The 23862-nt window shown below is 46.4% G+C and overlaps 2 protein-coding genes across 7 annotated transcripts in view; both read right to left on the bottom strand.

The window, feature by feature from the left end:
• The window catches only part of MEI1 (meiotic double-stranded break formation protein 1), a 97637-nt gene extending 73999 nt beyond the window's left edge, over positions 1-23638 (bottom strand). Inside the window, exons 1-6 of the mRNA XM_023222291.1 lie at positions 23465-23638; positions 18585-18708; positions 17493-17543; positions 7349-7422; positions 5251-5356; positions 3171-3374 (exon numbers count right to left, since the gene is read on the bottom strand). Of these exons, the coding sequence (XP_023078059.1) occupies positions 3171-3374; positions 5251-5356; positions 7349-7422; positions 17493-17543; positions 18585-18708; positions 23465-23638 (733 nt within the window). The remainder of the gene's footprint in view (positions 1-3170; positions 3375-5250; positions 5357-7348; positions 7423-17492; positions 17544-18584; positions 18709-23464) is intronic.
• SEPTIN3 (septin 3) overlaps positions 1-23862 on the bottom strand; it is a 429247-nt gene that overhangs the window by 284093 nt on the left and 121292 nt on the right. The gene's annotated exons all lie outside the window — the stretch shown is intronic.

The raw sequence follows: 23862 nt of genomic DNA, 5'->3' as shown, positions 1-23862 counted from the left end.
AAAAAAAAAAAAAAAAAAAAAAAAAAAAAAAAAAGAGGCTGGGCACGGTGGCTCATGCCTGTAATCCCAATACTTTGGGAGGCCAAGGCAGGTGGATCACGAGGTCAAGAGATTGGGACCATCCTGGACAACATGGTGAAACCCCATTTCTACTAAAAATATAAAAATTAGCTGGGCATGGTGGCACACACCTGTAGTCCCAGCTACTCGGGAGGCCGTGGCAGAAGAATCACTTGAATCTGGGAGGCGGAGGTTGCAGTGAGCTGAGATCGTGCTACTGCATTCCAGCCTGGTGACAGAGCGAGGCTCCATCTCAAAAAAAAAAGAGGTAGCATTTAAAAATGGGAATTCTGGCTGGGTGTGGTGGCTCATGCCTGTAATCCTAGCACTTCAGAAGTCCAAGGCACGTGGATCTCTTGAGCCCAGCAGTTCAAGACCAGCCTGGGCAATATAATAAGATCCAGACTTTACAAAAAATTTTTTAATTAGCCAGGCATGGGCTGGGTGCGGTGGCTCACACCTGTAATCCCAGCACTTTGGGAGGCCAAGGCAGGCAAATCACGAGGTCAGGAGATGGGAGACTGTTCTGGCTAACACGGTGAAACCCCGCCTCTTCTAAAAATACAAAAAATTAGCCGGGTGTGGTGGCAGGCGCCTGTAGTCCTAGCTACTCAGGAGGCTGAGGCAGGGGAATCGTTTGAACCTGGGAGGCGCAGGTTGCAGTGAGCCGAGATTGCACCATTGCACTCCAGCCTGGGCGACAGAGCAAGACTGCGTCTCAAAAAAAAAAAAAAAAAAAATGGGTGTGGTGGCTAATGGTGGTTCCCAGCTCGGTGGCTAAGGCAGTGGCTCTCAGCACTTTGGGAGGCCAAGGCGGGCATATCCTGGGGAGGCCGAGGCGGGTGGATCACGAGGTCAGTAGATCGAGACCATCCTAGCTAACACGGTGAAACCTCATCTCTACTAAAAATACAAAAAAAAAAAAAAAAAAAAAAAAGCCAGGTGTGGTGGCAGGCATCTGTAGTCCCAGTTACTCTGGAGACTGAGGCAGGAGAATGGCGTGAATCCGGGAGGCGGAGCTTGCAGTAAGCCGAGATCATGCCACTGCACTCCAGCCTGGGTGACAGAGCTGGAGTCAAAAAAAAAAAAAAAATTAGCCAGGCACGGTAGTGCAGGTTTGTGGTCCCAGCTACTCGGTAGGCTGAGGTGGGAAGATCATTTAAGCCCTGGAGGTCAAGGATGCAGTAAGCTGTGATCCTACCACTGCACTCCAGCCTGGGTGACAGAACAAGACCCCGTCTCAAAACAAATAAGTAAATAAAAATTTTAAAAAATAAAAGTGGGAATTTCCAGTATTACCAGTTGAGATTTCCCTCTACTATGGACAGGTGAGCTGTAGGACTGCCCAGGGCCTCACCTTACGGCCTGTACTTGCACCTTTTTGTTCTATATGCATTAACTCTAATACTGCCCTGCTGCAAGTTACTGCAGATACAGGCTGCTTCATACCTTGTGCTCTCGTCCATGCTCCTGCCTTCCGCCTTTCCCCACAATTTAGGATTCAGTCCAGGCATCCTTTCCTTTAGGAAGCTTCTCCTGTCCCCTGCTCCCATCCTCTTCTGTGCACCTCCAAGACAGCACTCATCACACTAGACTCTAGTTGTCCATGTGTGTCTTCTATACTGGTCTTTGAGCTCCCCCAAGATAAAGCTTGAATTTGATCATCTGTGTGACTTCAGAGCCCAGCACAAGGCCTGGTATAGAATGAATGCTCACTATGTATGACTAGATTATTCATAACAGCTTCTGATCCAAATTTTGAAAAGAAGCTGTTGTCATGCATAGACTGTGCTTTTCTCTACAGCTTCTACCTGAGAACAGGCCCTCACCCAGGCACCAATCACAGTGCCCATCTGTTCTGTTCAAAATAAGAAATCTGCCTGCTCAGAACAGTTGAGAGACCTTATGTATTTATGCAAAAAAATAGGAGAGGATGCTAAAAGTGTATGTTGGGGCTTCTAAAGAGACTCAAGTAACAAACAGGGAAACCTAGTGCCATGGTTTGAATATGTTCCCCAAAGTTCATGTGTTGGAAACTTAATCCCCAATGCAGCAGTATTGGTAGCTGGGGCCTATGGATGGTGTTTGGGTCATGAGTCTGGGGTTTGGGTTTGGACCCTCATGAATGAATTAATGCCATCACCATGGGAGTGGGTTTGTTATCATGAGAGTGGGCTCCTCATAAAAGGACAAGTTCAGGCCAGGTGCAGTGGCTTGCGCCTGTAATCCCAGCACTTGGGGAAGGCGAGGTGGGCAGATCACCTGAGGTCAGGAGTTCGAGACCAGCCTGGCCAACATGGTGAAACCCCATTTCCACTAAAAATACAAAAATAGGCCGGATGTGGTGGTGAGCACCTGTAATCCTAGCTACTCAGGAGGCTGATGCAGAAGACTCACTTGAACCCGGGAGGCAGAGGTTGCAGTGAGCTGAGAACACACCACTGGACTCAAGCTGGACAACAGAGCAAGGCTCTGCTTCCTCAAAAAAAAAAAAAAAAAAAAGGAAAAAAGAAAAAAAGGGACAAGTTCAGTTCCCTCTAGCTTTTCCTCTTGCCCTCTCTTTGCCCTTCCACCATGGGATGACAGAGCAAGAGGGGATTCACCAAATGCCAGCCTCTTGATCTTGGACTTCCTAGGCTCCAGAACTGCAAACCAATACATTTTTGAACCAATAAGTTTTTCATTATAAATTATCTAGTCTGTGGTATCCTGTTACAGCAGCATAAAATGTACTAAGACACGTGTGCTTTACCCTGGAGGCCAGAGGGAACCATGGAAGAATTTCTGACTTAAGAAAGTGACAGGATGTGAGCTGTACAATGTAAAGATTAACTTGCCAGCAAATACAGGATGCACCAGGGCAGACAGTAAAGGCAGAAAAAATTGCTGTCCCACTTTCCTTCCTATTTTCCTCCAAAGGCAACATTCTTAAGATGTCATACCAACTCTAGGCATCTTTCACACAGTGTGCCTCTTATCTCTCAAACCTTGTGGCTTCTACCTTTTGCAAAACATCTAACTCCCCCACTACTAGAGAACCCAATATCTCAAGTCTTCTAGCAAAATGTCAAAAACGTATTCTCCCTTTTTTCTCCAGCCTCATGTCTTACCCAAGCAGTTAATCTGCAGCTCCTTTGTCTGGGCACCATCCAGGATGGAAAGGAAGAGGGGAAAAAGCTTCTCCCGGAAGTGTCCTGAAAGCATCTCAGCTGCCACTGGTGAGGAGTATAGCTTCCCATAAAGGTAACAGACAGAAGCTTGTATGCCCTCATTGGGGTATACTAAGCCTCTCAACAGTTGCTCCATCAGGTTGCCTGTCCAGAAAACAACCAAGGAGCCAGGGGAAATTTCACAATGTCAACTGCTACATGAAACTCCAATCTATTATTCCTAATGGGGTAGTAATGGTAAGTCCCTATAATCCCCCACAATAAATGCTTTCTGCATACTTAATCTAAAGGGAAAACCAACTGGGCACAGTGGTTCACACCTGTAATCCCAGCACTTGGGAAGGCCAAGGCAGAAGGATCACCTGAGTTCAGGAGTTCGAAACCAGCCTGGCCAACAAGGCAAGACCCTGCATCTACTAAAAATACAAAAATTAGCCGGGCATGCTGGCAGGCGCCTGTAACCCCAGCTACTTGGGAAGCTGAGGCAGGAGAAGCACCGGAACCCATGAGGCAGAGATGGCAGTGAGCCAAGATCACACCACCGCACTCCAGCCTGGGCAACAGAGCGAGACTCCATTAAAAAAAAAAAAGAAACAAAGCCAGGTGTGGTAGCTCATTCCTGTAATCTCAGCACTTTGGGAGGCCAAGGTGGGAGGATCACTTGAGGCCAGCAGTTTGAAACCAACCTGCTCTACATAGTGAGACCTGGTCTCTAAAAAATAATAATAATTAGGCTGGGCACAGTGCCTCATGGCTGCAACCCCACCACTTTGGGAGGCCGAGGTGGACAGATCACTTGAAGTCAGGAGTTTGAGACCAGTCTGGCCAACATGGCGAAACCCCATCTCTACTAAAAATACAAACATTAACCTGGCATGGTGGTGGACACCTATAATCCCAGCTACCTGGGAGGCTGAAGCAGGAAAATCACTTGAACCTGGGAAGGCAGAGGTTACAGTGAGCCAAGATCATGCCACTGTACTCTAGCCTGGGCAACAGACTCTGTCTCAAAAAATAATAATTATTATTATTATTAATTTTTTAAAAAAGGGGAAACCAACTTAAAGAAGTTATTTACCCTTTGATAAATCCTTTGTGAGGTATTTATTTGCATTTCACTGATATAAAAAAGTGCTTCTATATTCCAGAATTCCTCTTTCCATCCAAAACGAAGGTTCATAGTAGGTACTTAATTAATGTGTTAAAGAATGAAGGGAGCCGGGCATGGTGGCTGACACCTATAATCCCAGCACTTTGGAAGGCCGAGGTGAGCGAATCACGAGGTCAGGAGATTGAGACCATCCTGGCTAACAAGGTGAAACCCCATCTCTACTAAAAATACAAAAAATTAGCCAGGCGTGGTGGCAGGCACCTGTAGTCCCAGCTACTCAGGAGGCTGAGGCAGAAGAATGGAGTTAACCCAGGAGGTAGAGCTTGCAGTGAGCTGAGATCACACCACTGCACTCCAGCCTGGGTGACAGAGAGAGACTCATCTCAGAAAAAAAAAAATGAATGGAAGGCCGGGTGTGGTGGCTCACACCTGTAATCCCAGCACTTTGGGAGGTTGTGGCTGGCAGATCACCTGAGGTCGGGAGATCGAGACCAGCCTAACCAACATGGAGAAACCCTGTCTCTACTAAAAATACAAAATTAGCCCGGCGTGGTGGTACATGCCTGTAATCCCAGCTACTCGGGAGGCTGAGGCAGGAGAATCGCTTGAACCCAGGAGGTAGAGGTTGCAGTGAGTCGAGATCGTGCCATTGCACTCCAGCCTGGGCAACAAAAGCGAGACTCCATCTCAAAAAAACAGAGAATGAATGGAAACAGTCCAAGAATAGAGTCAAGAAAATGACCTTTTTCAAATTGACCAACATACAGTACATTTTGCAGATGGGGAAACTGAAGACTAGAGCAGGAAAGTAATGACTTCCCAGGTGTACAGAGTAAATGGGGTACCCAGATGGCAGTATGATAAAAGCAGGTAAAAGGGTAGTGGCAGCTCCTCACACAGGTCACTCACCGTGCTCCATTACAAGCTCATCTGCCAGAGCAGGGATGGCATCCACCAACTTGCCAAGAAGCGTCAAGGTGGCCAGGCTGCCTCGCATGGAGGGCATGTTACACAGCTACAGAAAGTGAATATGCTCCATTCTGTCAATTAGGATCAGGACAGATCTTCCACCACAACTCATCCTGCCCTACCCACACCAATGCCTGTATTGCATGTATCTTTCACCACAGTCAGCAATCAGCTTTTTTAGCTTAGTGTCCAACTTCCCCATTCATTGGACTGGGAACTCCCGGAGGAAAGGAACTGAGTCCTCTCAGAGTCCTCAGTACCTAGCTCAGTGTATGTTTGTTAAACTGAATTAACATTTGCATAGTTTGCCCCCATAGAACCAGAAGTTGGAGGACAAAAGTTTGAAATGTCATAAAGACAGAACACTGACTCAATGTAAAAAAAAAATTACTGTTATTATAGTTATTATAGCTACTATTACTAAACATTCTCTGTATACTAGGCACTATGCTTCATGCTTTACAGGGAGAGTCAATAGTCCGTATTTTACCTTTTCTATTGACTAGCTAGTCATACCACTTTTAGTAATATTCTTAACTCTGGTGGGAAATAATAATAGTAACAGCTTTATAGGGTTGTTGATAGGGCTGAATGAGATATTACATATAAACCACCTAATACAATGCCTAGCCTATAGAAAGTGTTCAATAAATGTTAAGTGGCATCATCTCATCATAATGATAAGCACTGATATATATAATTATAAATTCAATCTGATATATTAATCCATGTAAAATAATTATGATATAATTGAAATATAATTTATAATGAAATGTTGCTCTTGATGGTGGTAACAAGATAAACATTTGTCTTCCTTCTGCAAATTAAATAAAAAGTTATTCTGGGCCGGGCGCGGTGGCTCAAGCCTGTAATCCCAGCACTTTGGGAGGCCGAGATGGGCGGATCACGAGGTCAGAAGATTGAGACCATCCTGGCTAACCCGGTGAAACCCCGTCTCTACTAAAAAATACAAAAAACTAACTGGGCGAGGTGGTGGGCACCTGTAGTCGCAGCTACTCGGGAGGCTGAGGCAGGAGAATGGCATGAACCCGGGGGAGGTGGAGCTTGCAGTGAGCTGAGATCCGGCCACTGCACTCCAGCCTGGGCGACAGAGCGAGACTCCGTCTCAAAAAAAAAAAAAAGTTATTCTGATATTATTCCTCAGTCTTAAATACAACACAAAATCTGCTCTTTAATTGATTTTTCTTTTCTTTTTTTTTTTTTTTTTTTTTGGAGATAGTCTTGCTTTGTCACCCAGGCTGGGGTGCAGTGATGTGATCTCAGCTCACTGCAAACTCTACCTCCTGGGTTCATGCAATTCCCCTGCCTCAGCCTTCCCAATAGCTGGGATTACAGGCATGCACCACCATGCCCAGCTAATTTTTTTTTTTTTTCATATTTTTAGTAGAGACGGGGTTTCACCATACTGGCCAGGCTGATCTCGAACTCCTGACCTCAAGTGATCCACCCACCTCAGCCTCCCAAAGTGCTGGAATTATAGGCGTAAGCCATCGTGCCTGGCTAACTGATTTCTTTGATTACACTGAAGAAAGAAGATTAAACATACCGTATCCACTCAATGCTTACCTCAGATAGAAGCAAATGCCTTCAGTACAAAGTAAGCTGATAGAACCAAACACCTTCAGTACTAAGTAATGTATACAATTTAAAATAAAATAAAACCACCGAACCGAGACATAGAGAACATATTTCCTTGATAAATTCATCAAGGAAATCCGTATTATAATTAGGAAGTCACAGAAAATGGACCATGGGATGATTATGCCAGAAAGATGGCACTTCACTGCATGGAGGTAACATTCGGGAGATTGAAAGGGGAAAGAAGAAAGCTGTAAAGAACACTGGAGCAGGATGGGTGGACCCAGGCCTTAGCTCTGACTCTGCCACCAACTCGGTGACCTCAGGAAAGTTCCTTTTCCTCCCTGGACTTTAAGCTCTCATTTGTTCAAGGAAGGGTTGACCCAGCTCTGACATCTGAGGATTCTGAGACCTCAAGAACCCAGAGCTATTTACCGACCTCTTTGTGGCACTCATCCAGCAGGCAACGGATGGTCTGCTCCAGCTTCAGCTGCGTTGTGAGCTGAATAAGGACTGAACAGACACAATAATATTACTAACCAGGAGGCACCCCCAACCCAGACTCCACCTTCCATGGCCCTTCTACTCAGTCAGTGCAGGTAGTAATTTGCATGGGCTAATTGGAATTATTCTTTTCTATTTCTTCCATTTAACTATGTGTGCACAGGCCGGGCACCGTGGCTCACACCTGTAATCCCAGCACTTTGGGAGGCTGAGGCAGCTGCATCACCTGAGATCAGGAATTCGAGACCAGCCTGACCAACATGGAGAAATCCTGTCTCTACTAGAAATACAAAATTAGCCGGGCATGGAGTCGCATGCCTGTAATCCCAGCTACTCAGGAGGCTGAGGCAGGAGAACTGCTTGAACCTGGGAGGTGGAGGTTGCAGTGGGCTGAGATTGCGCCATTGTACTCCAGCATGGGCAACAAGAGAAAACTCCGTCTCAAAAAAAAAAAAAAAACAATTGTGTGCGCATCCAAACTAAAAGAGTTCTGGTTTCTTTGTTTTTTAGTTTTTTTCTTTTGATTTTGTTTTTGTTTTGTTTAGAGACAGGGTCATCCGGGCTAAAGTGCAGTGGTGTGACCATAGCTCACTGCAGCCTTCAACTCTTGGGCTCAAGCAATCCTCCCACTCAGCCTCTTGAGTAGCTGGGACTACAGGTACATGCTACCATGCCTGGCTAATTTTTTAATTTTTTTTTAGAGACAGGATCTTGCTATGCTTTCCAGGGTAATCTCACATGCCCAGGCTTCAGCAATCCTCCTGCCTGTCTCCCAAAGTGCTGGCATTATAGGTGTGAGTCACTATGCCCGGCCTTCTTTGTTTTATATCAGTGGTTCTCAACTCAGGCTGCACATTAGACTCACTTATGAAGCTTTAAAAAAATACTAATGCCCGACCGGGCACGGAGGTTCACACCTGTAATCCCAGGTGTGATTTGAAAGGCTGAGATGGGAGGATCACAAGGTCAGGAGATCGAGACCATCCTGGCTAACATGGTGAAACCCCATCTCTACTAAAAATACAAAAAAATTAGCCAGGTATGGGGGTGGGCGCCTGGAGTCCCAGCTACTCAGGAGGCTGAGGCAGAAGAATGGTGTGAACCCGGGAGGCAGAGCTTGTAGGGAGCCGAGATCACGCCACTGCACTCCAGCCTGGGCGACACAGCAAGACTCCGTCTCAAAAAAAAAAAACTAACACCCAAGTCCCACCCCAGGCCAATTGAATGTCTAAGGGAAAAGCTCAGTATATTGTTTAATGTGAATATATATATATATATTGCTCCACATACATATATTTCTATTTAAATATACTTAAATATATTTAAATATGTTTTATACTTTAAAATAGTTTTCTAAATATAAAATTCTAGTGTATTTCTAAAGTTCTCCAGGTAAGTCTATTGTGAAGCTAGGTTTGAAAACTGCTTTTTTTTTCTTTTTCTCTCTTTTTTTTGAGATGGAGTCTCGCTCTGTCACCCAGGCTGGAGTGCAGCAGTGGCCGGATCTCGGCTCACTGCAAGCTCTGCCTCCCGGGTTTACGCCATTCTCCTGCCTCAGCCTCCCGAGTAGCTGGGACTACAGGCACCCGCCACAATGTCCGGCTAATTTTTTGTATTTTTAGTAGAGACGGGGTTTCACCGTGTTAGCCAGGATGGTCTCGATCTTCTGACCTTGTGATCCACCCACCTCAGCCTCCCAAAGTGCCACCGTGCCCGGCCGTTTTTTTGTATTTTTTAGTAGAGACGGGGTTTCACCGTGTTAGCCAGGATGGTCTCGATCTCCTGACCTCGTGATCCGCCCATCTCAGCCTCCCAAAGTGCTGGGATTACAGGTTTGAGCCACCACACCTGGCCTTTTTTTTGAGATGAGTCTCGCTCTGTTGCCCAAGCTGGAGTGCAGTGGCCTGACCTCGGCTCACTGCAAACTCCGCCTCCCAGGCTCACGCCATTCTCCTGCCTCAGCCTCCCGAGTAGCTGGGACTACAGGCACCTGCCACCACGCCCAGCTAATTTTTTGTATTTTTTTTTAGTAGAGACGGGGTTTCACCGTGTTAGCCAGGATGATCTTGATATCCTGGCCTCATGATTCGCCCGCCTCAGCCTCCCAAAGTGCTCAGATTACAGGCATGTTTTTTGTTTTTTGTTTTTGTTTTGAGATGGAGTTTCACTCTTGTTGCCCAGGCTGGAGTGCAGTGGCATGATCTCGCCTCACCGCAACCTCTGCCTCCTGGGTTCAAGTGATTCTCCTGCCTCAGCCTCCTGAGTAGCTGGGATTACAGGCACCTGCCACCATGCCCGGCTAATTTTTTGTACTTTTAGTAGAGACGGGGTTTCATTATGTTGGCCAGGCTGGTCTCAAACTTCTAACCTCAGGTGATCCACCTGCCTCGGCCCCCCAAAGTGCAGGGATTATAGGCGTGAGCCACCGCACCTGGCTGAAAACTGCTATTTTATATTATCTCTACTTTTTCCTTCCTCAGTTTGCTCCTTTACATATACTAAAAAAAAGAATTATAGGCAAGTTCCTGTGCCAATTATTACAACATTATCTCTCAGCTCCAAACCCACCCTTCTCTACACTCATTTGTGGTACTTCTGCTGGTGGCTTTGAGGAGGGATTCTGTAGGGTAGGGTTGGAAAAGCTACAAACTAAACTCAGCAACTGCTGTGGGAAGGTTCTGTCACTGCAGGGTCAAGAAGCATTCTAGGCTAACACTACAGAAATAAGAAGCAGGCAGAAAGCAAACAGGAACCATGAGGAAGGAGCAAGTCCTTCTCCCCTGACCCTTAGTCTTCCCCTAGTGCTCTCCACCTGGGTGAAGTTCCTGAGGTCTGATGATGGTTCTGCAAGCTACACTGGTACCAACGAGAACTGGATGGCTGCAGGATTGTAGCCCCACTCAAGGGTAGCCTAGAAGGAAAATGATGAAGGGAAATACCCCGGGTGGTCAGAACTTCAAGTGGTACATTGTCTACATTAGCTAGACTGAGAGATGGTCAGAAGTACATACAGATCATATTGACTTATGAGCAGCTGCTAACTCTTTGGCTTGATGGTCACAGACTTGAGAAAGACACAATTGAAAGACTGGTGACTAGGCCAGGCATGGTGGCTCATGCCTGTAATCCCAGCACTTTGGGAGGCCAAGGCAGGTGAATCACTTGAGGTCAGGAGTTCGAGACTGGCCTGGTCAACATGAAGAAACCCCGTCTCTACTAAAAATACAAAAATTGGCCGGGTGTGGTGGCTCAAGCCTGTAATCCCAGCACTTTGGGAGGCCGAGATGGGCAGATCATGAGGTCAGGAGGTCGAGACCATCCTGGCTAACACGGTGAAACCCCATCTTTACTAAAAATACAAAAAAAATTAGCCAGATGTGATGGCGGTCACCTGTAGTCCCAGCTACTTGGGAGGCTGAGGCAGAAGAATGGTGTGAACTTGCGAGGCAGAGCTTGCAGTGAGCCAAGATCGTGCCACTGCACTCCAGCCTGGGCAACAGAGCGAGACTCCATCTCAAAAAAAAAAAAATTAGTCAGGCGTGGTGGCGCACACCTGTAATCCCAGCTACTCCGGAGGCTGAGGCAGGAGAATCACTTGAACCTAGGAGGCAGAGGCTGTAGTGAGCCAAGATTGCGCCACTACACTCCAGCCTGGGCAACAGAGTAAGGCTCTGTCTCAAAAAAGAGAAAAAAAAAGAAAGATTGGTGACAATGAGGCCTGGAGAAGAAGATGGGCCTTTCAGAGGGAGCATAAAGTGGGAAGATACTTGTCTCTTGTGTGAATGCTCCCTAAAGAACATCTATTATAGAAGAGGTTCTCAATAACCAGGTAGTCAAAATGGCACATTTTGTGAATGTTAATCCACCTCTTTCCCTGGCCATCAAGTACATATTCAGTGGATCCAAGTACAAGGTGGCTATGGTGGCAGAGCTGGAGGCTATGCACTGGGCTCAACAACATGGACTTTCCCTTGTCAAGGCTAAATTGATTACTGCCACGACTGAGTGACTAACCTGCCAAAAGCAGAGACTAACACTAAGACCCCAGCACGGCACCATTCCTGAAGGCACCAGCCAATTATATGGTGTCACATGGATTACACTATACTCCTTCCATCATGGAGAGGCAAAGATTTGTCCTCACTGGAATAAACATGTATTCTGAATATGGACTTGCCTTCCCAAACCGTAACACTTCTGCCAAAAACACATCTGTAAGCTTACAGAATGGCTTATTCAATATCACGGTATTCTGCACAACATCACCTGGATCAAGGAACTCATTTCACAAGAAAAGCGAGGCAATGGGCTCATGCCCATAAAATTCACTGCTCTTTTCCCATACTCTATCACCTGGAATCACCTGACCTAACAGAATATGGAATGGCCTATGAAGACTCAGTTATTCCACCATCTGAAAGACACCACTCTGAAAGGATATGGTTCTATCTTACATGTGGTATATAGTTTGATGCGGTGATCAACATTAGGTGCTGTCTTACCCACAGTAGAATACATGGGTCAGGGAATCAAGGTGTAAAGTCGGAGTCATTTCCCTATTACACTTACTAACCCACTTGCAGAATTTTTGTATACTATAATAGCTCACTAGGGCTTCCATAATAAAATACACAGACCGGATGGCTTAAACAACAGAAATTTATTTTCTCACAGTTCTTGAGGTTGAAAGCCCAAGATCAAAGTGTCAGCAGATTTGGTTTCTTCTGAGGCCTCTCTAGCTTGTAGATGACTACCTTCTCACTGTGCCCTCACATGGTCTTTGCTTGGTGTATACACACCCCTGGTGTCTGTGTGTGTTCAAATTTCCTCTTCTTATAAGGACACTAGTCAGATTGGATTAGGGTCCATCCTAATTGCCTCATTTTAGCTTAATCACCTCTTTAAAGGCCCTATCCCCAAATACACTCACATTGAGAGGTTCTGAGAGTTAGGGCTTCAACATATAAATTTGCCGGGGGCGGGGGGTACATATAAATTCAGCCCACAACATATCCTATCCTGCAACTTTGGGCTCTGCTAAAGATCTTAGTTCCTAAGGAAAGAATGCCTCCATGAGAGGTCACACAATGGTTTCATTGAATTAGAAGTTGTGACTATCATCTGGCCATTTTGAGTGCCTCGTGTCATTCAACCAATAGGCAAATAAGGGATTATTCTACTACCTGGAATGACTGATCCCAATATCCAGGGGAAACTCAGTTGCCACTAACAATAATGGCAAGGAGGACTATGTCTGGAACCAGGTATTTTCCGGTGCTCTTCTTACTAGTCTCATATTCAATAGTAAAAGTTAATGAAAAACATCAGCAACTAAAAAAAAGGAAGAGCCACTAAAGATTCAGACCTTTCAGAAGAAGAAGAGGTAAGAACAACCCCCAGACCGACCAAAGCCCATGCGCCGCTGCATCCCGCGCACAGCGCCTACATCCCGCCACCGTCGCTGCTGCCACCATGCCCCAGAGAAAGGCTGAAGGGGACGCTAAACGAGATAACGCCAAGGTGAAGGACGAACCACAAAGACCGCAAGGTTGTCTGCAAAATCTGCTCCTCCAAAGCCAGAGCTCAAGCCTAAAAAGGCCCCTGCAAAGAAGAGAGAGAAGGTATCCAAAGGGAAAAAGGGAAAAGTGGATGCTGGCAAGGAGGGGAATAACCCTGCAGAAAATGGAGATGCCAAAACAGACCAGGCACAGAAAGCTGAAGGTGCTGGAGATGCCAACTGAAGTGTGTGCATTTTTGATAACTGTGTACTTCTGGTGACTATACAGTTTGAAATACTATTTTTAATCAAGTTTTATAAAAATGCAGAATTTTTTTTAAGGTATGTTGTTAGCACACAGAACACTGAATGGTTATATTTTTGGGGAAGAGGCATATGTCACTAATAGAATGTCTCCAAAGCTGGACTGATGTGGGGAAAACATCTTTCCCTTCTGGTTTTGAGAGACTTCCTCTTGGCTCCCAGGAGGAGGGATTCCCTGACTTTGACACACATGGCCACCTGGGCACAAAAGCCTTGTGGTATGGAAAAACAAATTCGTTTTTATGTCTTCTTCTCCCTTTCCACCTCTCAGCATAGACTTAACTCGCTTAAGACCCAGACATCTGTTGGGACCTGACACCTAGTCATTGGCTACCAGTGTGTCAGACAATCTGGACTTTCCAGTGATGCCACTGAGATGGCACCTGTCAAAAGAGCAGTGTCTCCAGTTTTAGACTGCGAATCTTCAGATAAATTCTGCCATTTTCATTTCACTTCCTGAAAGTCAGGGTCGGCTTGTGAAAAGTTGTTAAACAACATGCTAAATGTGAAATGTCAACCCTCACTCTAAACTTTCCCTGTTCAAAGCATCAGATGAAGACTTCATTGGGTTTTATAGTGGCTTTCTGATTTTTGGTAGTCCATTGAAGAAGGGAGTTTGAAAGTTGTTGTATACTGTTAACGACTGTCTGCTCATGTCCTGCCTGAAATACCATGACTGTTTATGGAAAGTATCTTTAATAAAGCTGGATACAGTTTGGCTTGGGGAAAAAAAAAAGATTCCAACCTTTCAGGAATGAAGGTGTGAGACACCCTACCAGGTAAAAACCCTGACCAGTTGAGACCCTGGTTGAGGGCAAAGGATACATAGAACAAACCCATTAAGAAGGAAATGATAAATATCAACTATATCCTTGTGACCAGTTATGAAAATGAAGATTGCAATATATTTCTGTATATTAACTGTTTTCTTCTCTCTCCTTTTTTCCTTATTGTTTGAACAAGTTTTGGTGGAGGTTAGTTTTAAAATTTAGTCTTTAGGTAACAGAATATTCATATAGAACTGTGATTGAATTTAAAAATACATTATCAACCCCCTTATGTTGTGGACAAATTGACAATGGCTTAGTCTGTATGAAGTATATGAATGAAGGACAGTTACATCTTGTTAGGTAAAAACCAAGTTGTTTTTGTTCTATGGGAGTTCAAATATGTGGAGAAGGGTGTTTGGACACCAAGTAGCCAAAGGAATGGACCAAACCAGTTATTACACTATTGTCTTTGAGCTCCAAAACCCACCCTCTACTTTGCCTTAGAATACTAAGACTGGACTCTGCAGATCACATTCTTGCTTTGCTAGCTGAACCCCATTAAGTTCTGCCAATAATGAGCACTAGAAAGAGATGGCGAGGCTATAGGAAGAAGGGAGTTGCTCCTTCCTCTTAGTTTCCTATGGGTTTTCTGTCTGCTTCCCATTCATATAAGTCTTCCTATTCATATAAGTATCTCCTTAACACTTTTTTTTTTTTTTAAGAGACAATCTTGCTATGTTGCCCATGTTGGACTTGAACTCCTAAGCTCAAGTGATCCTCTCACCTCAATCTCCTGAGTAGCCAGGACTACAGACCTACACAATAAAGGTGCCTGGCACCTTAGCACTTCTTTATCCTGGCAGTGGCAGTGCCATTCTATGACAGCAGCTGAATCCAGCCTGCAGTTTTTCCAGAACCAGCTTTATTGCATCTCTCCTCCTCCAGAGACAACAGTATTATCTAGTCAGTGCCACTCAGAGGTCTGAGTTTCATTAAGTAGGCCCTTCCTCCAAACTTCTAAGTTTTAACCATTTCAGCCTCTTTCCTTTGTTTCCCCAGCCCCAGTGGGGAAGCTGTTTTCTATAATTGCTATCTCCATGAAAATTTGGTGGTTCTCTTTTTCTTCAGTTACCTACTTAACCAACATTATTTTTTCTTTTTTTTTTTTTTTTTTTTTTTTTTTGAGGCAGAGTCTCGCTCTGTCGCCCAGACTGGAGTGCAGTGGCCGGATCTCAGCTCACCGCAAGCTCCGCCTCCCGGGTTCCCGCCATTCTCCTGCCTCAGCCTCCCGAGTAGCTGGGATTACAGGCGCCCGCCACCTCGCCCGGCTAGTTTTTGTATTTTTAGTAGAGACGGGGTTTTACCGTGTTAGCCAGGACGGTCTCGATCTCCTGACCTCGTGATCCGCCCGTCTCGGCCTCCCAAAGTGCTGGGATTACAGGCTTGAGCCACCGCGCCCGGCCACCAACATTATTTTTTCAATTGAAACAGGGTCTCACTGTATCACCCAGGCTGGAGTGCAGTGGTGTGATCTCAGTTCACTGCAACCTCCACCTCCTGGGTTCAAGTGATTCTCCTGCCTCAGACTCCCAAGTAGCTGGGATTACAGGTGCCCACCACCACACCTGGCTTTTTTTTTTTTTTTTTTTTTTTTTTGTAGTTTTGGTAGAGATGGGGTTTCACCATGTTGGCCAGGCTGGTCTCGAACTCCTGACTTCCAGTGATCCACTGGCCTAAGCTTCCCAAAGTGCTGGGATTACAGGCATAAGCCACTGTACCCAGCCTACTTAACCATTCTTTAAAGTTTTTCTATAAAAATAATTGGTGTAGCTTCTATTTCCTGACTGGATCCTAACTAGTACAATTCCCACTCCCTCTGCAAGAATCCTCGCATACCAGGGCTCTTACCTTCTTTCTCTACAAACTCTTCATAGGTAAACCCATGCACTTCGACAATTTTTGGTGTTTTTTTTTTTTTTTTTTTAGAGAAGGGGGTCTCACTTTGTCATCCAGGCTAGAGTGCAGTGGGCCAATCATAGCTCACTGTCACCTCAAACTCCTAGACTCAAGGGATCCTCCCACCTCAGCCTCTCAAGTAGCTGGGACTACAGGCTTGTGGTACCACACTCTGTCCACCTCAACGGTTTTAACCACCACCTGTGTGCATACAACTTTCAACGAACCAATATGAGACGTAATAAAAAAGAGTTTTGTATGTGCCTTCGTAACATCACTCACCAACTCTAGTTATTTACCTGTCAGTCAATCTCTTCTCCAGATTGTAAGCTCCTAGAAGACAGGGACCATGTCTTATCTATCTATGTATCTGTAGTGCCTGATCCAGTATCTAGCACAGAGTAGATACCTAAGGAAAAAATGTAAGGCCAGGAATGGTGACTCACGCCTATAATCCCAGCACTTTGGGAGGCCAAGGCAGGAGGACAGCTTGAGAATAGCCATTTGAGATCAGCCTGGTCAATATGGTAAGTCCCCGTCTCAACGAAAAGAAATTTTTTTAGCCAGTCATGGTAGTGCACACACATGGTAGTCCCAGCTACTTGGGAGGCTGAGGTGGGAAGACTGCTTGAACCCAGGAGTTCAAGGCTGCAGTCAGCTATGATTGTACCACTGCACTCCAGCCTGGGTGACAGAATGAGGCCCTGTCTCAACAGAAAAAAAAAAGATAGAAAAAGAAAAAGAGAGAAAGAAAGAAAGAAATATTGGGCCGGGTGCAGTGGCTCACACCTGTAATCCCAGCACTTGAGGCTGAGGCAGGCAGATCACCTGAGTTTGGGAGCTCAAGACCAGCCTGGCCAGCATGATGAAACTCTATCTCTACTCAAAATACAAAAATTAGCTGGGCGTGGTGGCAGATGCCTGTAATCCCAGCTACTCGGGAAGCTGAGACAGGAGAATCGCTTGAACCTGCGAGGCAGAGGTTGCAGTGAGCTGAGATCACGTCACTGCACTCCAGCCTGGGCAACAGAGCAAGACTTCATCTCAAAAAAAAAAAAAAAAAAAAGTAAAAAACAAATGTTGAGGCTGGGTGCTGTGGCTCACGCCTGTAATCCCAGCACTTTGGGAGGCCGAGGCAGGCAGATCACGAGGTCAGGAGATTGAGACCATCCTGGCTAACACAATGAAACTCTGTCTCTACTTAAAAAAATACAAAAAATTAGCCAGGCAAGGTGGCAGGGGCTGTAGTCCTAGCTACTTGGGAGGCTGAGGCAGGAGAATGGCGTGAACCCGGGAGGCGGAGTTTGCAGTGAGCCGAGATCAGGCCACTGAACTCCAGCCTGGGTGACAGAGAGACTCTGTCTCAGAAAAAAAAAACAACAACAACAACAATAACAAAGAAACAAATGTTGAATTAGTTATTGAAAACTAATGGAGTTCCTCCTAATTGCGCCAAGGTCTCAGGTAACCAGAGCTGCAATTCAGACTAATACTTACATCTTCAAGTGCTAGATACAATGGTTTCAACTTACCTTCAATACAGAGGTCTGTCACACTCCCATCTTCCACGCTGTGTAACAGTCCTTGGAGCAGAGGGAGGTAAGAAAGGGGTGGTTAGGCAGGGCACGGTGGCACATACCTGTATCCCAGCAATTTGGGAGGCCGAGGTGGCAGATTACCTGAGGTCAGGAGTTCAACAAAAGCCTGACCAATATGGCGAAACCCTGTTTCTACTAAAAATACAAAAATTAGCCAGGAGTAGTGGCCTGTGCCTATAGTCCCAGCTACTCGGGAGGCTGAGGTAGGAGAATTGCTTGAACCCAGGAGGCAGAGATTCCAATGAACTGAGCCTGGGTGACAGAGCGAGACTGTCTCAAAAAAAAAGGAGTGGTTAACAGTTCTCTTCAAAGAGCAATAGACCCATACAGGCACACTGTAATTTGTAAGTCTAAAAGCAGCTATAAACAATGTTCCAACTAAATTCTACTCTCAGCACCAAACACTTTGACTTTCAATGACCTGCCCAGGCTTTAAAAAGATAATTGGCCAGGCTGGACTGCAGAGTCCTATACTGGACTCTTTGAAGATTTTTTTTGAGACAGAGTCTTGCTCTGTTGCCCAGACTGGAGTGCAGTGGCACGAACTACTCTCACTGCAACTTCCGCCTCCAGGGTTCAAGCAATTCTCATGCCTCAGCCTCCTGAGTAGCTGGGACTACAGCCACATGCCACCACATGGAGCTAATTTTTGTATTTTTAGTAGAGACAGGGGTTTTACCATGTTGACTAGGCTGGTCTCTAACTCCCGACCTCAAGTGATCTACCCGCCTGAGCCTCTCAAAGTGCTGGGACTACAGGCATGAGCCACCACGCCTGGCCAACATTTCCATTTTCATCGTCTTACTTTTACTAACTTCTTGGCTCTAGTAAAGTCAGTTACTGTAAAATGCATATTGGATCTTAGAAAAGGGGCCACTTCCACATCATTATGACAAAACAATTTGCTAATAAAGTTTTACAATACAAAAAATCTAAATCATCTAAGATCACTTTTCCAAGACCCCCGAAAGCAGATATACATACTGTACATTCAAAACTCATATCAAATTTCCCTCTTAATCTTACCAAAAAGCACACTTATGAAGCGGATGCAGACTCTCTGATCCTGAGACACCAGTTGAGTGACCAGGGAGGTGTGCCTCACAAGGGCATCTTGGAAGCAGGATAACATGTGCTTCTTGCGCACCAACTTGAAGCAAATGAAGAAAAATATTCAATAGTAACCAAATCTTGGCTATTCTGAATCCAACAACCATAATTTCCAAATACAATTACCAGATGATACCGGAGACATCATTTAAACTATGGCGAGACCCATACTCCTTCAAGGGAGGTTGGAAAAGGGTATCATTTACACAGAGGAATCCATGTGTTCATACAGAAGATTATACATGAGCTAAGGTTCCTAATGCCCTACATTTACATAGCAATTTATTTTTCACAAATCACTTTTGTCCACCAGCTCATTTAAGCCTAACAGGTTGGTGAAGAAAGCAAAAATAGGCCGGGCGCAGTAGCTCACGCCTGTAATCCCAGCACTTTGGGAGGCCAAGAAAGGCGGATCACGAGGTCAAGAGATCGAGACCATCCTGGCTAACACAGTGAAACCCCATCTCTACTAAAAATACAAAAAAAATTAGCCGGGTGTGGTGGCGGGCACCTGTAGTCCCAGCTACTCAGGAGACTGAGTCAGGAGAATGGCATGAACCCGGGAGGCGGAGCTTGCAGTAAGCCGAGATTGCGCCACCACACTCCAGTCTGTGCACGAGATTCCATCTCAAAAAAAAAAAAAAAAAAAGCAAGCAAGCAAAAATAGAGGCTGGGTGCGGTGATTCACACCTGTAATCTCAGCACCTTAGGAGGCCAAGGTAGGTGGATCACAAGGTCAAGAGTTCGAGACCAGCCTGGCGAACACGGTGAAACCCCATCTCAACTAAAAATAAAAAAATTACCCGGGCATGGTGGCAGGTGCCTGTAATCCCAGGGAGGCAGAGGTTGCAGTGAGCCGAGATAGCGCCATTGCACTCCAGCCTGGTGGACAAGAGTGAGACTTCATCTCAAAAAAAAGAAAGAAAAGTGTGGCTTTTCAAAGGCAAAGCATGGTGGCTCAGGCCTGTAATCCCAACATTTTGGGAGGCCGAGGTGGGTGGATTACCTGAGGTTGGGAGTTCAAGACCAGCCTGACCAACGTGGAGAAACCCGGTCTCTACTAAAAGTACAAAATTAGCCGGGCGTGGTGGCGCATGCCTATACCCCCAACTAATTGGGAGGCTGAGGCAGGAGAATCGCTTGAATCCAGGAGGGGAGGTTGTGGTGAGCAACGATCGCGCACCACTGCACTCCAGCCTGGACAACAAGAGCAAAACTCCGTCTAAAAAAAAAAAAAAAGAAAGAAAGAAAAAGAAAAGTGTGTTCAAGCCAGGTGTGGTGGCTCACGCCTGTAATCCCAGCACTTTGGGAGGCCAAGGTGGGTGGCTCACATGAGGTCAGGCGTTCAAGACCAGCCTGGCCAACATGGTGAAACCTCTTCTCTACTAAAAATACAAAAATTAGCCGTGTGTGGTGGCAGGTGCCTGTAATCCCAGCTACTCAGGAGGCTGAGGCAGAAGAATCACTTGAACCCGGGAAGCGGAGGTTGCGGTGATCCAAGATTGCGCCATTGCACTCCAGCCTGGGCAACAAGAGTGAAACTCCATCTCAAAAGAAAAGTGTGCTCAATAAAAGGTAGAAGTTGCATCTCTTATTGCTTCCTTCTGTGCTACTGTAAGGCTCCTGTTTTTCCTTCACCAATTCATACTACATAATAGATTAAGGTAGTGATCTATGAGCTACTCAAAAAATCCTAATAACTCCCCTTCACCTGACAGATTATGTTCAAGCTCCTTAGCTGGGTTTCAAACTCTTCAAATAACTGTCCTCAACCTGTCTCTCCAATCTCATCTCTTTCAATTTCCCTTCAAACACTCTGATTATCCCCAAAACCCATCCTTATAATACCTACCTCCTGGGATAATCAGCCTCCCACTTCCTCTGGTCCAAATCTCACCCATCTTCTTAAACCTAATTTGAATGCTTCCGCCTGTAAGAACCCTTTCCTAATTCCTCTCCTTACCCTGAACAGCACTTGACCACAAACATGTTCATTCTTCTAAGTTTCAAATAACATGTTATCTTATTTTCTCCCCGCTGTACTGTCTTACTCATCTCTGATTTACTGTCCAAGAAAAGCAGCCTCAGAATTTCCATCCTTAATGAAAATTCAGAGGTTATTAGCTAGTTACGAGTCCCCAGAGCACAGTGTGGGGATTCCTAAGGATGCCTAAAACACTTTCCAGGGGTCCACAATAACAAAAATATTTTCATATAATATTAAAATGTTGTTAGTCTTCCTCATTTTTTTTCCATGTTGGCCAAGCTGCTCTTGAACTCCTGGCCTCGTGATCCAACCACCTCGGCCTCCCAAAGTGCTGGGATTACAGGTGTGAGTCACTGCACCCGGCCCAGTCTTTCTCATTCTTATTCTCCCACAAGTGTACAGTGGAGTTTTTGAGACTACATGACATGGTATCACAACAGACTGAATTCAGAAATAGATAAAAATCCAGCTGTTTGGCTGGATGTGGTGGCTCACGTCGGTAATCCCAGCACTTTGGGAGATCGAGGCAGGCAGATCACCTGAGGTTGCGAGTTCAAGACCAACCTGACCAACATGGAGAAACCCAATCTCTACTAAAAATACAAAATTAGCCAGGCGTGGTGGTGCATGCCTGTAATCCCAGCTACTTGGGAGGCTGAGGCATGAGAATCGCTTGAACCTGGGAGGCAGAAGTTGCAAGATCGCACCATTGCACTCCAGCCTGGGCAACAAGAGTGAAACTCCATCTCAAAAAAATAAGTAAGTAAATAAATAAATCCAGCTGTGTTTAAGAGAGACAGGGTCTTGCTCTTGTCCAAGAAGGTATGCCGTGACTTGATCATCGCTCGATGCAGTCTTGAACTCCTGGGCTCGAGTGATCCTTCCACCTCTGCCTCCCAAAGCAGTGGGATTACAGGCCTGAGCCACTGTGCCTGGCCAACCTGTCTTCAATTAAAGCAACTTGCAAAAATGTAAAACAAAGCCACTCCTGTCACTATCTTTCTTGTTTTGAGAAAATACAGTTATTTACTTTTTTTTAAATTGCTTATGCCACAGGACCATACACTTAAAAAGATCTAAAAACAAACTGTATGTTATCTATGTTTTGCCACAATAAAAAATTACTTATGGGCCAGGCACACTGGCCCATAAGCACACCTGTAATCCCAGCACTTTGGGATTACAGGCACACCTGTAATCCCAGCACTTTGGGAGGCCAAGGCAAGGGGATCACTGCTTGAGTCCAGGAGTTTTGAGACCAGCCTGGGCAACATAGTGAGACCCAGTCTCAAAAAACAATAAAAAGTTAGCTGGGCATGGTGGTGCACACCTGTAGTCTCAGCTATTCATAAGGCCGAGGCAGGAGGATCGCTTGAGCCCAGGACATCAAGGCTGCAGTGAGCTATGATCGCACCACTGCACTCCAGCCTGGGCAACAGGGCAAAATCCTGTCTCAAAAAAAAATAAAAAATAAAAACCCACAAAATTTGTTAATATATAATGAATGTGCTATTCCTTCTAAATAAATAAAACTTTAAATTTTGTTTTTATGTCTAATACAGTAAATATCAATGGACAGACCAAGCATGGTGGCTCAGGCCTGTAATCCCAGTACTTTGGGAGGCTTAGGTGAGCAGATCACAAGGTCAGGAGTTCAAAACCAACCTGGCCAACACGGTGAAACCCCATCTCTACTAAAAATACAAAACCTAGCTGGGCATGGAGGCACATGCCTGTAATCCCAGCTACTCAGGAGGCTGGAGCAGGAGAATTCCTTGAACCTGGGAGGTGGAGGTTGCAGTGAGGGGAGATCACAACACTGCACTCCAACCTGGGCGACAGAGGGAGACTCCATCTCAAAAAAAAAAAAAAAAAAAAATCACTGGATATAACCCACATAAACAAAAGCTCTTTGGGGTCAACAGTTTGTAAAGGTGTGAAGGTATCCTGAGATAAAATTATCGAAATGAGCCAGGCACAATGCCTGTAATCCCAGCACTTTGGGAGGCCGAGGGTGGTGGATCACCTGAGGTCGGGAGTTCAAGACCAGCCTGACTAACATGGGGAAACCCTGTATCTACTAAAAATACAAAATTAGCCAGGTGTAGTGACGCATGCCTGTAATCCCAGTACCCGAGAGGCTGAGGCAGGAGAATCGCTTGAACCCGGGAGGCGGAGGTTGCAGTGAGCAGAGATGGCGCCACTGCACTCCAGCCTGGGCTATAGAGTGAAACTCCATCTCAAGACAAACAAACAAAACGACTTCATTGCAAACACGGGTAGCGTTCACCCCACTTCTGCCCGGCTGTAACCTGTCACTCCTGTCCCTTCGGAACCCAGACGGTCCCTCCTCCGATTCACACCCCGACAGCTGAAGGGAATGAGGAGCAGCCGTCGTGCGCGCGCCTAGCCCGCAGGTGAGCGGGGGGGCTGAAATGGCGGGAGCCTGAGCTAAGGCCGAATCCCCAGGAAATGGAGCCAGGGGCAGCAAAGGGAAGGAGCCAGAAGGCAGAAGGTGGGACGGCGTGTCCCTGAGGCTGGGTGAGGTTCTGGGGGATCCGGATTTCCACCCTTTCAGGCGCAGAGCCGGGTGGGCGGGGCTCCCCCGAGGCCAGCAGACCCGCCTGGGGCTGAGGCGCCTGCGAAGCCCCTGCGGCTGGGTCCGGGATGGGCTGAGAGGAGAGTGAACACAGCGCGGGGACTCGGTTTTGCGTCGGGTTCACCAGAGCGGGTCTGGCGAGGGCCCGGCGGCGTTTGCTGAGGGAAATGCGCAAACCCAGGTCTTCCGAAGGAAAGGTTCCACCCGCACCGACACGCCGGGCTCCGGCAGCAGCTCCAGCGCACAGGCCAGGCACAGGCGGGGGGTCACGGGCAGCAGCCAGCGCGGGTCGTGCCGGTAATGGGCCCTCTCGAAGAGCAGCGCCGCCTCTTCCTCCCTCCTGGGCCCGGGAGTGCCCACCGTCGCCGCCGACCTCACAGCCATCGCCTCGCCTGCCCTCAACTGAGGCGGCACTTTTTCCCGCGCAGACTGCACGCATGCGCACTTGGAGGACAGACCTGCGTCGGTGTGGAGTGCGCCTGCACGGACCCAGGGCGCTGCAGTCTCAGGCAAGCAGCCCCTGAGGGCAAGTGGGGTGGACACAAGGGCTCTGGATCGTGTCTAACTAAGCCAAAAGCAGTTTGTGCTTAGAACCCTCCAGGAATGTC

This window comes from Piliocolobus tephrosceles, chromosome 19, assembly GCF_002776525.5.
Source record: "Piliocolobus tephrosceles isolate RC106 chromosome 19, ASM277652v3, whole genome shotgun sequence".
Classification (NCBI taxonomy): domain Eukaryota; kingdom Metazoa; phylum Chordata; class Mammalia; order Primates; family Cercopithecidae; genus Piliocolobus; species Piliocolobus tephrosceles.
Note: the sequence above shows the minus strand (reverse complement) of the source record. Positions and strands in the feature narration are given on the sequence as shown.